The 16,357-nt window shown below is 41.0% G+C and overlaps 1 protein-coding gene across 1 annotated transcript in view; it reads left to right on the top strand.

The window, feature by feature from the left end:
* LOC126472074 (sphingomyelin phosphodiesterase 4) overlaps positions 1-16,357 on the top strand; it is a 200,193-nt gene that overhangs the window by 59,487 nt on the left and 124,349 nt on the right. Inside the window, exons 6-7 of the mRNA XM_050099910.1 lie at positions 898-1,010; positions 13,327-13,645. Coding sequence (XP_049955867.1) covers positions 898-1,010; positions 13,327-13,645 — 432 coding nt within the window. The remainder of the gene's footprint in view (positions 1-897; positions 1,011-13,326; positions 13,646-16,357) is intronic.

Below are 16,357 nucleotides of genomic sequence, written 5' to 3'. Positions count from 1 at the left end.
ACTGGCCCTACATTAGAGCAGTTTACCAGGAAGTCATGGTTGCTTCAAAAACCAGATTTTGTTATTTATTGATAGGGTTGATGTATTCTGAAGTCTACAGGAGGGCATCTATGAATAGGAGATTGGTGCTGGGAAAGGTGGCATAAAATTCAGAAAATAGTCATAAGAATATGATGATGCTATTAGTCAAAGGCTTGTCAGAAAAAGTAACTGTTCAAAACTACCATTACCCATCAGATAAAGATGTCATTGTTTTGGCTACAGGCAATGTTTCCAGAATCCCAGAAGGTGCTCCTGGAATTAATCAACACTACTACTGATGTAAGGTGGAAGCATACTAATTTTCATGTCTGTCCCCCTTATTTGTTTTTTTTGCATTTCCATCATGACAAATTAATGGCTATTTCAAATTTGTGTGCTCACTGAGGTTTGAAATTCCTGGTTTAATTAGGGACCTGGATGATGGTGGTGGCAGTTTATATGTTGGGTGCATGTGATACAGCAGTCCTTCAACAGTTAGTGTCATGAACCAAAGAATAATGCATGAATGAATGAATGTATGTTTCTAACCTTTGTATGTTCTGCTTCATCTTATTTTGAGGCTCATATTTCTTGGCAAGATACATTAGCTTAATAAAACTCCAGCTTTGGTGAAGCTCTCTTCAAACTATACCTTTAGCTCTTAAATTATTGTGTAAATGACCTGTGACAGTGCTTAAATACATGTTGAATGTCCTTTGCTCCATGTGTTTGCAATAACAATATCAAGGAAATTATTAGAGTTCATGTGTCATGTAAAATATTAAGTCTCCGCACAAAGTGGCATCTTAGATATTGCATCTAAAGTGTTGTTTTCGTTTATTATCAAATGACATGGGCTTTTTGTATTTGTTATAGGAGCGAGGACTTGCCTTGGATCACATTAGAGTTGTTAGGAGTATGATAAAACACTTCCATTATTTTGCTAATAGCTTTACTGCTGACATGTCAACCATGGATGAATTGAAAAGGTACTGTGTTGTATTTTTTGTCTCTCTTATATTCATTAATAAATGTATTTTCTTCATTTTGGAAACAGGTGGTCACCAAGCTTTTATGGAAAATGTGGAATTCAGATAGTATGCAAAGTTAGTGGTTGAAAGGGTCATAGTAACCACTTGGTAATATTGGACTTCGTCAGAGCTATAGTTGTTGAGTTAAATAGAACATTAGTGATTCTGGCAAATAATTATCACAGAACTGTTTTTACATGAATTCTTGCAATTTGTTACGTCCAACATGACTTTACCATCATACATTGCTTATCTCCAGTATTCTCCTAATGTAACCAATGCCAGATTATAGTTCTTCTTTCCCTCAAAGCTGTTGCTTTCCTTGTTATCTTAATGCTTGCTGCATCCATTGCATTAAATAAGCAACATGTGTCCTCTGGGTCATGGCAAATGATGCACATATTGAGAACCCTTGAGCACTTTTGGCTGGATTTGATGAACCTGAGTTCATGTACGGACAGCTGGTCAACACCGCAAGTCCTCTGTAACCATACACTCCGGGCAACCACGTTTTCACACAATGTTAGAGTATTCTGTGCACTTTAAGTGGGCTTTTCATTTAACCCCACTCATTGCGAAGGTAGTACAAAAGTATATAAAAGAAAACAACTCTCAAAGTAATCACACAAGTGCTGATAACATTGGATGAGTGTTGATCCAATACAGTCATTAACAGGCAGTCTTAGTCACACCTACCACACAGTAGGCTTGGTGCTCAACCTTTGCCTGAGTAAGTATATATTTCTCTGGCTGATCATGAGACTGAGATGCTTTGTTTGAAATCTTCTAAGAACTGATGATGAAATGTGGCACAGACATTGAAGAAAAGAGAGAGAAAAAAGTCTGAAAGCTGTGGGAAGTTGTCCTGATCTACCAATGTCCACAACTTACAGAAGTGGGCCCAAGGCATACAGATCTATGTGAAAGCATCTTGGCTGTGCTTACTGGGATCTACGAGGGTTGTTTTTTTAAGTAAGGGCCGTTTTTATTTTTTTAAAAAAAAGATACAAATACTTTTGTAAAAAAAACTTTTATTTTCTGATTCTACACACTTTTACCTATTTTTCTACATAGTTGCCTAGTTTATTTAAGCACTTGTCATACTGTACAACTAAGTTTTTAATTCCCTCTTCAAAGAACTCGGCCGCCTGCTCCGACAGGCAAGAGTTCACGGCCGCTTTCACTTCATCGTCGTCATTGAAGCGCTGCCCACCAAGATGGTGTTTCAGGTACCGGAAAAGGTGAAAATCGCTAGGAGCAAGGTTGGGGCTGTATGGTGCATGTTCCAAAACTTCCCAGCCAAAAGAATCAATCAAATCCCGAGTCTTTTGAGAGGTGTGAGGCCTAGCGTTATCGTGCAGGAGCAAAACTCCTTTTGTCAGCATGCCGCGCCTTTTGTTTTGAATTGCTCTGCGGAGCTTCTTTAGAGTTGAACAGTAGGCATCTGAGTTGATTGTCGTTCCCCGTGGCATAAAGTCCACTAGCAAAACACCGCGCCGGTCCCAGAACACAGTTGCCATAATCTTGCGCTTTGACAGCATCTGTTTGGCTTTGACCTTGACGGGTGAGGTTGTGTGTCGCCATTCCATCAATTGTCGCTTGCTTTTGGGAGTGATATGGGATACCCATGTTTCATCTCCAGTGACAATTGGACTCAACATGTCATCCCCTCCTTCCTCGTAATGAATCAAAAAGTCCAATGAAGTGGCAAATCTCTTCCCTTTGTGGTCCTCTGTGAGGAGTCTGGGTACCCACCGAGAACACAGTTTCTTAAAGTTTAGGTTTTCAGACACAATTTTGTACAAAACCGATCTTGAAACTTGTGGAAATTCCAAAGAAAGAGTGGAAATAGTGAATCTTCTGTCCTCACGAATCTTTGTTTCGACTGCAGCCACCAAATCATCAGTGATCACAGAGGGCCGGCCTGAGCGTTCTTCGTCATGGACGTTTTGACGGCCATTTTTAAACTCTCTGACCCATTGACGCACTTTACCTTCACTCGTTGCATTCAAGCCATAAACTTCTGTTAACTGGCATTAATTTGAACCCAACAATTACGTTTGTTATTGTCGCTGTTGCATTCCGAAATCTTTCCTGTCGTCTTATTTTCTCTTTCTTTTTTTACCAGTAGTCTCACTTTGTACTCACCTTCCCATTTTTACCGTAATACAATTTTATCCCACCTGTATTTACTCAATAATACGTAACCCACTTCCAAACCATAACCAAAAAAATTTTTATTTTCCGCTTTTGACACTACCGCTGCTATAAAATCCACTGTTTCTAGTTCAATAACAGCTGCTTTCATGTATTAAACAACCATTTCGGCTAGTTCTAATAACTTTCACTTTATTTCCACTTCCGTTTTTCGCACATCACTGATCATTTTTAGCCGCTCCCCACAGGTTTTAACGTCATTATTCACAATTGTTAGCCCCATTTTCGTAATCTTTCACCACAACACCACTCCTTTCAATACATTTACACGTTTTTTCGAAATTTTCCCGAATTTCTCCGTCCTTTAACGTGTTTTAGCAGCAACACAACCACCTAACCTTCATGCACATCGCTGTCTACCAACCCAAGTTCACCACAGGATCAACTTAACCAACACTTTTTCGCCTTTTTTCATACCAGATCTCCAGTTACTTTCTAGTTCACCCTTATCTCTCCCCATATATTTTTATCTTTCATTTTCATTTCAACCTCATGTAAAAAGATGTCTGCTTGTGTCTGTATATGTGTGGATGGATATGTGTGTGTGTGCGAGCGTATACCCGTCCTTTTTTCCCCCTAAGGTAAGTCTTTCCGCTCCCAGGATTGGAATGACTCCTTACCCTCTCCCTTAAAACCCACATCCTTTCGTCTTTCCCTCTCCTTCCCTCTTTCCTGATGAGGCAACAGTTTGTTGCGAAAGCTTGAATTTTGTGTGTATGTTTGTGGTTGTTGTGGTTGTGTTTGTTTGTGGTTGTTTGTGTGTCTGTCGACCTGCCAGCACTTTCATTTGGTAAGTCACATCATCTTTGTTTTTAGATGTATATTTCCTACGTGGAATGTTTCCCTCTATTATAACCATATATATATATATATATATATATATATATATATATATATATATATATATATATATATATATATATAATGGAAGGAAACATTCCACGTGGGAAAAATTATATATAAAAACAAAGATGAGGTGACTTACCGAACAAAAGCGCTGGCAGGTCGATAGACACACAAACAAACACAAACACACACACAAAATTCAAGCTTTCGCAACAAACTGTTGCCTCATCAGGAAAGAGGGAAGGAGAGGGGAAGACGAAAGGAAGTGGGTTTTAAGGGAGAGGGTAAGGAGTCATTCCAATCCCGGGAGCGGAAAGACTTACCTTAGGGGGAAAAAAGGACAGGTATACACTCGCACACACGCACATATCCATCCACACATACAGACACAAGCAGACATATTTAAAGACAAAGAGTTTGGGCAGAGATGTCAGTCGAGGCAGAAGTGTAGAGGCAAAGAAGTTGTTGAAAGACAGGTGAGGTATGAGTGGCGGCAACTTGAAATTAGCGGAGATTGAGGCTTGGCGGATGACGAGAAGAGAGGGTATACTGAAGGGCAAGTTCCCATCTCCGGAGTTCAGATAGGTTGGTGTTGGTGGGAAGTATCCAGATAACCCGGACGGTGTAACACTGTGCCAAGATGTGCTGGCCGTGCACCAAGGCATGTTTAGCCACAGGGTGATCCTCATTACCAACAAACACTGTCTGCCTGTGTCCATTCATGCGAATGGACAGTTTGTTGCTGGTCATTCCCACATAGAATGCGTCACAGTGTAGGCAGGTCAGTTGGTAAATCACGTGGGTGCTTTCACACGTGGCTCTGCCTTTGATCGTGTACACCTTCCGGGTTACAGGACTGGAGTAGGTGGTGGTGGGAGGGTGCATGGGACAGGTTTTGCATTATATATATATATATATATATATATATATATATATATATATATATATATAAAAAACAAAGATGATGTGACTTACCAAACGAAAGCGCTGCCAGGTCGAAAGACACACAAACATACACACAAAATTCAAAATTCAAGCTTCTGCAACAAACTGTTGCCTCATCAGGAAAGAGGGAAGGAGAGGGAAAGACGAAAGAATGTGGGTTTTAGGGTTTTAAGGTAGAGGGTAAGGAGTCATTCCAATCCTGGGAGCGGAAAGACTTACCTTAGGGGGTAGGTGGTGGTGGGAGGGTGCATGGGACAGGAAAGAGGGAAGGAGAGGGAAAGACGAAAGAATGTGGGTTTTAGGGTTTTAAGGTAGAGGGTAAGGAGTCATTCCAATCCTGGGAGCGGAAAGACTTACCTTAGGGGGAAAAAGGACGGGTATACACTCGCACACACACACATATCCATCCACACATATACAGACACAAGCAGACATTGAGTCAATCATCTTAGTTTCGGTCTACATCTACTAACTGTAAACAGAATGAGGCTAATGATGTCAGTTGGACCGCCAGTAAAAGAGTGCACAGTGAGTTCCTGCTGCTAATAAGGCAAGTACAGCATTAGTTTATTACATATTTTTACGAGCTTCAAACAGGAGTGACTTACTTTCTATTATCTGTGTAGTTACTAGTGTAGTTTCGTAATTTCTTGCGTGTTTGAGTGCTTACTAGGCACAGCTTTTTATTTTAATAATAGTGTAGCATAGAGTACCACCGTTGCTATCGACCCTCATATTGCACAGGCTTTTGTTCATTTTGATTAGAACAGCTAAGTGTCGTTAGACTGTCAGTGAGAGAGCACAGCGAGTTCCTGATAAGGCAAGTACACCATTCGCTTATTACATATTTTTACGAGCTTCAAACAGGATCGATTGCAGTAAAGGATAGGAACTGTGATAGCTGTGTACAGATGCAAGCTAAGTTGTTGACCATTCGCACACAGCTCCAGGCTGTGTTGGCTTTTGTCACACAGTTTGAGGCTGCTGCCAAGGGACATCACTGCGGAGCATCAGACACAGGTATGTGAGGGACCTCAAGCACATCCCACTTGTCCCCTAATCAGTACACTGCTGTACCCCTCCCCCCCCCCCCCCCCCCCCCTCCCCCGAAGGGCTGATCGTAGGGCCTCTCCAGTTCATTTGACGAACAGGTTTCGGGCGTAATCTTTGGCTGATGAAGTCTGAGCCGGATGCAGTCGTCCACACTGTTCCAGAGGAAGCTTCTCGGCCCGCAAGGTCTGGGCATTCACAGAGGGTGGATTTGCTGGTAGTTGGGAGCTGCAACATTAGGTGCATAATGGGGCCCCTTAGAAACATGGCTGCCAAGGAGGGGAAGGAAGCCAGTGTGCACACCGTGTGCATACCGCATTCCCCTCCAGTGGAGTGTTCGTGGCCTTAGATTCAACAAGGAGTAATTATGGCTGCTCTTGGAATTGCAGCATCCACTTGTTCTCTACCTCCAGGAAACAAAATTCCTTTCTCTTGACCATTTTTGACCTCTCACATATCTTTCTGGTCCGCTTTGACCTTCCGCCCAAGGTCAGTATTTCATCTCATGGGGAAGTCATACTGCTCATCCGGGAAGACGTCGATAACCAAACCATCTCACTGAACACAAAGCTGCAAGCTGTTGTGGTTCACATTTTCCTTCCTTGCTTCATCTTTTCTCATTGTACCGTCTACATCCCTCCATCATTCGGTGTCACCAGGGCAGACTTTAACGTGCACCATCCCCTTTGTGGCTCTCTCAGAACCTGTCAGAGAGGTGTGCCCTCTTGGCTGACCTTACTCAATTTCACCTCATCTGCCTCAACACTGGAGCACCTATGTCCCTTTCAGACTCCTCGCACACTTTTTCCCATTTGGGCCTCTCGTTCTGCATTGCCCAGCTTGTCCATCATCTCGAGTGGTCCATTCTCTCTGACATGTATTAGTGACCATTAACCATGTGCTATCCATTTACTGACTCCTATCCCACATAAATGCAAACACAAACAGCAGCTTTCTAAGACTGACTGAAGGCTTTACCCCTCACTGGCGATCTTCGAAGGACTTTATTTCCCAGGTCGAATGCCTTACAAATGTTATCCTTATCGCCGCAGAATGTTCCATTCCTCATGCTTCATCTTTACTGCGCCATGCCCCATCCTATGGTGGACTGTGAGATATGCTGCGATGCAGCATCCTATAGCAGTGTGTCTTCGAAATTGGAGACTAGAGGATCCCGTTCAATGAGATCTACAGAGGAATCAGAGGATGCAGCACTTTACATGCAGTTCGTGCATGGAGAGGTGCTCTCTGAGCTTTTAACCATAATCCTACGATGACGAATTGCATTCTCCCTTTCACTTTCCCACTAACAAAACCATTTGTATGAATTTCTGGTGCTACAATGGGTTTCTTCCACCGTCTTTACATCTTGGGCCTGTTGCTCTTCCATTAACTAAAACTACGAAATTCCTGGTGCTCATGCTCAATTGGAAACTTTTTTGGTCGTCCCATGTGTCGCACCTAGCCGCCTGCTGTACACGGTCCCTCAACATCCTGCGTCCCCTTAGTGAGGCTTCCTGGGGAGCAGATATGACCATCCTCCTCCATTTGTACTGATCCCTTGTCCATTCGAAACTAGACTATTGATGTTTTGTTTATGCATCTGGACATCCGTCCTTACACCATCTAAATACAGTCCACCATTGTGGCATCCGTTCGCCTAGTGGTGCCTTTTACGCTAGCCTGGTTGAGAGTCTATATGCAGAACTAGTGAACTACCACTGTCATACTGACATGGTGTTCTTCTCAGTGGATACGCATGCTATTTGTCTGCCATGCCTGGCCACCCATCTTATGCCTCCCTCTTCAATGACTCCATTGACCACCAGAATGGGGTGCGTCCCTCTTCTCTGTTATGTCCTGGAGATTGCTTTTGGCTTTTGCTCCAGCAGCTTAGCTTCATGCTACCTTCCACTTTCCCAATGGATGTGAACCCTTCATCACCTGCGCTTTGTGCGGTGGCCTGTGTTCACCTTGGACTTCATTTGCTTCCTATGGACATTACTCCAGACTCACTCTGTTGCCATAAGTTTCTGGACCTTCACATTGAACGTCACGATAGTATCTTTGTGTACATTGATGGCTTTCGGACTGACCATGGTGTTGGCTGTGCTCTTGTCATTGGCACTGATGATTTTTGGTATTGGCTTCGAGAATATTGCTCAATATTTACAGTGGAGCTCTTCATCCTGTATCAGGCCACGCAGTACTTTCGGCGACTCAGGTTTTTCAATTGGGTCATTTGCTCTGACTCTCTGTGCCCTTCTGAGCCTCTGTGTGCTGTACACAGTACATTCCTTAGTGCAACTGGTCCAAGAAAGCTTCCAAATGCTCATTATTGATGGAGCCACTGTGATGTTTATGTGGGTCCCTAGCCATGTCGGTCTGATGGGAAACGAGGACGCTGGATGCTGACACTGCTGTTGAGGCTGCAGTCCTCCTACCTCAGCCCTCTGGTTCTTCCATTCCTTCCGATGATCTCTGTGTTGCTGTTCGTCATCATGTGGTGTCATTTTTTCATCTCCAGTGCTCCTTCCTTCATGGGAAAAAGTTCTGGAGAATTAAACCTCTTCCAGCAACTTCACCAACTTCCTCTCAGCCCTCTCACCTCGATCATTTTAGCTAGGTTGCTTGTTGTTTTAGCCATCACCATTTGTTAAATGCTGGTTCCCCACCACTGCACACACTGTCATCAGTTTTGACAGTTCACCATTTGCTGATGGAATGCCTGTTTTTTAACCACTTATGTTGTAGTTTATGGTTGTTGTCAGCGAGGTATAGGCATTACAGTGAACAATTCATGGGCTCTCTACCATGTTTTACTTTTTATCCATTGTAGCAATATGGCAAAGGACATTTAATATTTAGTTCAGGACTTCCGTTGTCTCTGTAGCATATTTTATGGACCTTTCTCGAAGAGGAAGTCCCTGTTTCTAGCTGTCTTTCCTTCCATCAATTGGGCTTAATGTGTAGTCACTTTTAACGCTTTTTTGTCTTAGTGTTCTATGGTTCTGATAAGGACGAATATGACCTTAGTTGTTTTTGTGCCCTAAAACAAAACAAAACAAATAAACATAGCCTACCATTAGCGGGAACTACAAATCATCAGTCCAGGCAACCATTGTCATCTTTAGACCATATCCCATCCCGTAGTAAGGGCTTGTTTTCCAGCATTAAATTGGTGTACATTTTGATGATTTTTGACTTTTTTTTTCCACAACCTGTGACAATTGTCGGTAAACTTTATGATCATTACGTTATTGCTCTTGGTACATTATTGCTCTTGGCCTTTCTCTCTGGTAGTGACTGTCTCCCAGAAATCGAAGTACTCACAGTACGCACAGGTCAAAGTGGATAGCAAAAGTCTCTGTGCCTGTTGGTCAAGCAGTGTTATCCAACACTGACTTGCTGTTGTTGATGTTAGATGCACCACTATCAAAACTGACCCTTTCCCATTTCACAGTTGGCACTTCTCATGTGTTATGAGCGCAGTGTGTGCGTGCATTTTCCGTGCTCCCCACAACGCCATTACTGTTGTACTTGTGCTTAGGAGCATGAGCAGGCATGAGTATTCAAACATGGAATCAGGGAGTTGTTAAGCTCTGCGTTAAAGTGAATGCTATGCCAGTTCTACACCCTAAAGAATTAGCGACGTTTTAGGAAAGAATATTATGTTTATCTTCTGCCTCATCCCACTTTTGCCAAAACACAAGAGCTCCTCATCAAAGTTGAAGATAATACAAAATTCCTGAACTAGGGGTATATTGCATCCCATGAGACGGTGAGAAGGAATGCTTGAGATAGACAATAAAAATGGTGCAAGAGATGCTGGGTGATCACAAGCACAACACCGGACTCCTCCAGTCCAACAGATTATCCGTCACTGAACATATACTTGAATGCAAATGTGGCTATGTAGTAGGAAAAATACAAATTTTGGTGCAAGCTTCATCCTGATGAGCCACTATTGTTAAGGAGCTTGTTGGTATCCACCTTGCAGGGTCCTCAGGAACTGTAACAATAGGTACCCCATCAGAAAAGCTTTAGACAATGCATTAAAATTGTTACATACTTTACCCCAGAACACTTATGATTACCAACTGCTGTTAGATTTGGAGACAAGGCGTGACTTCTGAGGACATACATCAGAAGTGGAGGGTGATTGTCACCCAGCAGTGTCTGTTTCTATCAGTAACAATGCAGTACTATAAGATGATGCATAACAAAATGTATTTAACAAAATCAACTTCATAAGATTGTTGAATTCCATCTTGTGGGCTCTTAGGTGTGACACTCATCCCATTATGTCTCTGAATGGGACACAGTTCTGTGTTAAGTGGCTTCCTTCTCTGGCATGAAGACCTATTACTTTGTGGTGCTTACGACATGCAGCTAAACTATACATCACATGTTAGTTGAGAGTGCTTTATACCTTGACAAGATGGCAGCAGCCAGTTTTTGGTTGATCTCTCTATTTTAAATGACATTATTATAGATTTGACATGAATTTCAAGAATATTGCTGGAAATGGTGTACTACTTAAATTGTTAGGCAGGAAATTTTAGTGGGAAATGTAGGTGACTGGATCATGCACTTATTATGTAAAGGTCAATTAACTACCATACCCTGACCTGTTTGTTCATTTTCTGTGTTTTTATTCTAATCTTTCATTTTAATATGTGGCATGTGTATGCAGTTCTCATTTTGATCTACTTGTTTCCATTTTAACTGTGTGTCCAACAATATTTGTAAAGAGGCTACTGAACTGTTGAGGACAATAAACAGACAGACAGCCACTTCATTAATCAGCAGGGAAGAGTACACATTGTATGTCCATTGCATGTGTTTCTTCCTGTGACAATCGGTGTGCTGTAAGTATATACAGTATATTTTGTATTACATCCACAAGTGCAATATCCTCATGCATGATACTTCCTGTTGCCAGTATTTTGGCAACCCCATAAGGATCAGACTGTGGTTTGGGTAGAATCAACATTCTACTCCTTAGAGAGCAAAAAAGCAAATATCTGGTGTGGGTGACAAAACCACATTTTTTCCTTGTGAATGTAAAGCACAAAAATTTTCTACAGTCTTAATTTAATTAATTAACATGTTACCAACTTACGAGATTGTCATCAGCCTGTAACTTAAGGAGTGAGGATGGCCTTGTAATCCAAAAAATGTTAATGTATCCTACAGATCAGTAATAGAAGATTTAGTTAACAAGATGGACAGAGTACAATGACCTGTGATGACTCTTTGTTGGAATTACCTGTAGCCCGTCGAGTAAATGGTTGTTGAACCTCGTTGGACGAAGCATTATATCCCAGCTCGTCTTCTTCCTCTCCTCCTCCTTCTCTCTCTCTCTCTCTCTCTCTCTCTCTCTCTCTCTCTCTCTCTCTCTCTCTCTCTCTCTCTCTCTCTCTCTGAAAAAAGAGAGATAAAAAGAAACTTTTATGCAATGTGCACATGCCACAAATGAATTGCAGACTTCTGGTTTGTGTGTAGTTGTTTGTTTTGTGTGGTAGCAAAAAGTTCAGTTTTCATCTCAACTACCTTGTGTTTGTTTCAAGTTATTGCTGTCTTCCTTATATATTTTACACTCCAAACTTATGGAAAAGAAAGTATTTGCACATGGCCTCTAACCAACTATTCAGTTTTCTGTCCAAATTGTGGCCAAACCTGACAGTCTAATGGCACAGCATACTACTCACCACTGTGTCATTCACTCGAGCTGTTGCTATATAATCCATGCCATGTGGGAGTTTCTGGATCTAAGTTGGGTAGAGAACGTGTTTGTGTGTATAAACTTGGGATTGCTTGTGCAGTGACAAGCATTCAAGTCCCTACAGCTGCACTGTGTGCCATACACATGACTAAATTGTTTGTTCCTTATAACTATACTAGTGTATACTCATTCATGTTAGTTGAGAGCTCTGTTTCAAGTAAGCTGTGGGAGAATTCTGCATATGATTTTACAAGAGGAGTATGAATATTTCAACACACAACAGTCTTCACAGTGACATATTCGAAGTGATGCTTTCAAATGCAGTTACAAGCAAATGAATTATCCAAGCTTATTGAATAGGACACAGCGGTATTTTGGCTGGTAAGTGATACTACATAATTACAAACATCAGATGATTACTCAGAGCTAGTCAGGATCAAAGGTTGGTGGCTCATTAGCTTTATTTCTGGTGATTCTTGGAATATTTGATCTATGTTGACAGTCATTACACTTGCAATAACATGATAAAAGGCCACCCTTGACTCTCGTATCAGGTGAACCATTGGTGTATGTTCGCACATACTTTCATCAAGCGGAGTGTAATGACCTCCTGTGTTAAGTTTTTGTAAAGCAAGGTCTGCTGTTACAGCACTTTGTGATAAAAAAATTGCCTCTGTTTCTTTCTAACATTTAATTTTACTTGTATTGTGACAAGCTGGAGGAAAGAATCACAGTGTTGACATTTTTTTCCATTTTGAATAATAACAAGTTCAAGATTTCTGATTGCTGGCAGCTATCTTGAAGCTATTTTCTTAAGTGTAAAAGATGATTGTTAAGTTTTTCATGATTACTAGAAATTGTCAGTAGCATAGTCATTGCTGTCTTTGGATTCCTCCTCCTGCTCTTGACTGAAAATTCTTGCTCTTTTTTCTTATTATCTCTGCTATTGTGGTTCTGTTGCTGTAAAAAACCACTGTTCTTCCTAAACAATGTGTAAATTTTTAAGATGCAGAATTTCATATTGATCACTTTTGTAGGTGTAGACAGTTATTACTGTCTCAAGGCATCAGAATGATAGATTTCATTGTAGCCTTTTGATGTCTTATGTGGGGCAGTACACACAGGAATACAGTATTTGAAGGAGGATATTTTCTCGCTTTAATTGCTGAAAGTAGTATTACTCAGTATCTTAAACATTTTTTTAGCAGGCAACATAGATGCATTTTTAACATATGAACAAAAGTCGTGTATTAATAAAATATTCTCTGAGTCCTGACTGTCAACTACTTGACAATAACAGAGGAGATTTCTGCTGAAGTGTCTTGGGCAGCTGACCACTTGTCATATCTTGAAGCCCAAGAATATTTTATTAACGGATACCATCTTGAGAGCATGCATTCACACTTCCGTTTGAAGTACTTTATACTTACATTTATATGAACTTCAACATTTCATGCACTGTGTTTATAATTTACCTTGAATTTTCAGAGTAATATTGGGTGCAGTACAAGGGAAGATATTCCTGTTTCTGCAACACTGCATGCAACACTGGCCACTCGATGGTTCATTTCGGTGGGTGCTCGAATTGTGGCTCAGTTTCATCCAACCATGGCGCTACACGGAACAACGCCATAGGGGAGGCATTGAGAGAGGGCCTCTCGTGACATGTGATATCCGCATATGGAGTTACTTTGTGGCAGAAAATTTGCCGGCCTACACAGCAATCTTTCACCAACTGTTACCTCGTTTCTCTCGCCTTGATTTGCCTCTTCCAAAAAATTCATACATGCTTTATAGGGTCACAAAGGTGAGCAAAGCTCAAGAATCTATCTTACTCAAACCTTTTAAAGTAAGAAAATCAATAAAAATATTTATATCTTGCTAAAGCTTCTATGTTACTTTGTAATTTTTAATATTTCTGTCCCTTGACAAGTAATATACAAAATATGTTTGTGGTGTGCGTAATAGACATTAAACTTCATATTCAAAAAAATAGACTATCCCAGATTGTCCAACAGCATGAAGATATGGCAACAATAATCCAAACTCTGTGCTTTCTGTTTTTTCCTTTCCAGGTTATTCCTAAAATAGTTCTTCTCAAGGTGCTTCCTCAAACTTCTCCCATAGCACTGATGTTAACGGAACATTAAACCCAGTGACATGACATACAGCAATAGACACAGAGTCTTGAGCTTGACTTTATCACAAAATTAATGACTAATATCAACAATGGAAAGTCCAGTTTGGAGTAGCAACAGTATTATGGAAAGGATAGAGTGCTGCCCACCTTACATGACATGTTGAGTTGTAGACAGACAAGATAAAAAGACTTTGAGCTTTTGGGCAGAAGCTTTTTCAGAAAGGAAAACACACACACTTTCACACAAACCAGCACACGTCATGCACACATGACCATAACTCCGGTCAGAGTGGTCACTCTGGCTGGAGATAGTGGTCATGCGTGCATATGGTGTGTGTGTGTGTGTGTGTGTGTGTGTGTGTGTGTGTGTGTGTGTGTGTGTCCCTCCCTGAAGAAGGCTTAGACTGAAAGTTCAACAGACTTTTAGTTGTGCTTGTCTCCAACTCAATGTGTCACCTTTACAGTGAGTAGTAATCTGTCCTTTTCATAATATTGTTAATAATTAGGTCTGAAATGGAAACTTTGGAGATTAGAAAACTGGGATCAGACAGGATGTTGACACCACATCTTTAGCTTTTGGAGGCTTGGATACTAGAATGGCTATGTACCGTAAAGGAGTCGACAATTGCATGGTGATCTTCCCTCCACGCTTCTTGAAGCGAATCAATTATCCTGTACAATCTAAGTATCAGCCATACCTGGTTGACTCAGGATGTGACCATAAGGTGAGAGGAACCAACCATTTGTCAATGTGGTGCCTCTCTGTTGGTGGCCCATTCCTTTTAGCATCACAACTTCACTGCTTTGCATCATACACTGTAGGTTGACCATTCTTTGTTTCCACAGTTAAGTGATGATGTCCAGGCAATAGACATGGTTTTGCATTTTATTCGAAAGGGTGGTTTATACACACTCATTTACAGCATGTATCTTATTGTTTGAGTGTGGCATTTGTGTGTTTGGTTCTGCAGTGAGCCAATGTAGTTCATTTCTGGTTTTTTATTATTGCTGTTGCTAATCTGTCAACTGTGAAATAAGATAAGTATGATAAATTTGTTTTACTTCGGAATGTAATTGCCGACAGCTGCATCATTCGTGAAGTAAACTTCAGGGAACAGGGAACTTCCTTGATGAATAGCATCTCAAGGAGTTCTGACTTATTTTTGTATGTAGTTCCTAATGGTGTCAAACAATGGAAAATCCAGGATGGAATGTAACAATATTATGAAAAGGATGGTTGCTACTCACCATACAGTACAGATGCTGAGTTGCAGATAGGCACGACAAAAGGACTGTCACAAAATAAGCTGTCAGCCAACAAGGCCTCTGCCATAAATAGACAACACACAATTCACACACACATGACCACAGTCTCTGGCAGCTGTAGTCAGACCTGTGCCCATCTGCGATTCAGCATCTCCGCTATATGGTGAGAAGCAACTATCCTTTCAATTTGTTATATTTCTAATAGTGTCACTTCTGTTAGCAGGCACTGTCTCAAATTGCAAGAAGTCAAAATCTGTGAGATTGTAGACTTTTGTGATGTATAATCATGGTGGCAACTCTTGTGGAAAAGGTGGAGTTCTCAGGGAATTACATTTTACCTGGGAAAATTGGGGAATCTCATGGAATTTCAGGACTTTCATAAAATTTCAGGGAATTCTGTTTTTAACTTAGTATTGAAATTTAATTTGATTGGCTTTCATAAATCACAAGTTTTAAAATACTTAAAATTTCTGAGTGTTAGTTATATATTATTCCATATAAATTATTGATGATTGATATTCAAAAACTTTGGTTAGTATAGCTCAGTTGAGAGGAAAGAAAAGCCATTATTGTGTTTGACATCCCCACTTGCCATTAATTTCTCAGGACCTTCTTGACATCATTCTTCATTTTCACACCCGGAATTCTCAGGGACTTTTTTTTTCCCCTCCCAGTTTGAATTGCCACCATGATAATGATTTTGAAATATTGTCAGGTATCGAACCATGTGACATTGTCCAAACAGTATGGTGTTTTGGAAATCTGACGTGTTGCCAGCTTCAGGTGGTCCTGATGACTGAGAGTCTTTTGCTGGATGCCATCTTATATAATCTCTTCCTCCTGCTGCTGTTCTCGAGTCCACTGTACCTAAGTGCAGCTCCACTGGTGATACAGAGATGGAAGTGCTTGGTCACAACATGAGCCATCACGAATGTTGAGATACTGCTGATGTGGTGTGGCCTCAGTTCTTCCACTGATGTGGCGTGGGTGGATCTTCCTGCAATCTTTTGCTGCATGTTGATTGTGCTCAAGGCTGTATCCCAAGCCTTACCTAATTGGAAAGTGCTGACTTTATCATTTCTTCATATAACCGGATCTCAACAGACTCTTTTA

The sequence above is a fragment of the Schistocerca serialis genome, chromosome 1 (assembly GCF_023864345.2).
Source record: "Schistocerca serialis cubense isolate TAMUIC-IGC-003099 chromosome 1, iqSchSeri2.2, whole genome shotgun sequence".
In the NCBI taxonomy this organism is placed as follows: domain Eukaryota; kingdom Metazoa; phylum Arthropoda; class Insecta; order Orthoptera; family Acrididae; genus Schistocerca; species Schistocerca serialis.
This window is presented reverse-complemented; position numbering and strand designations above follow the sequence as displayed.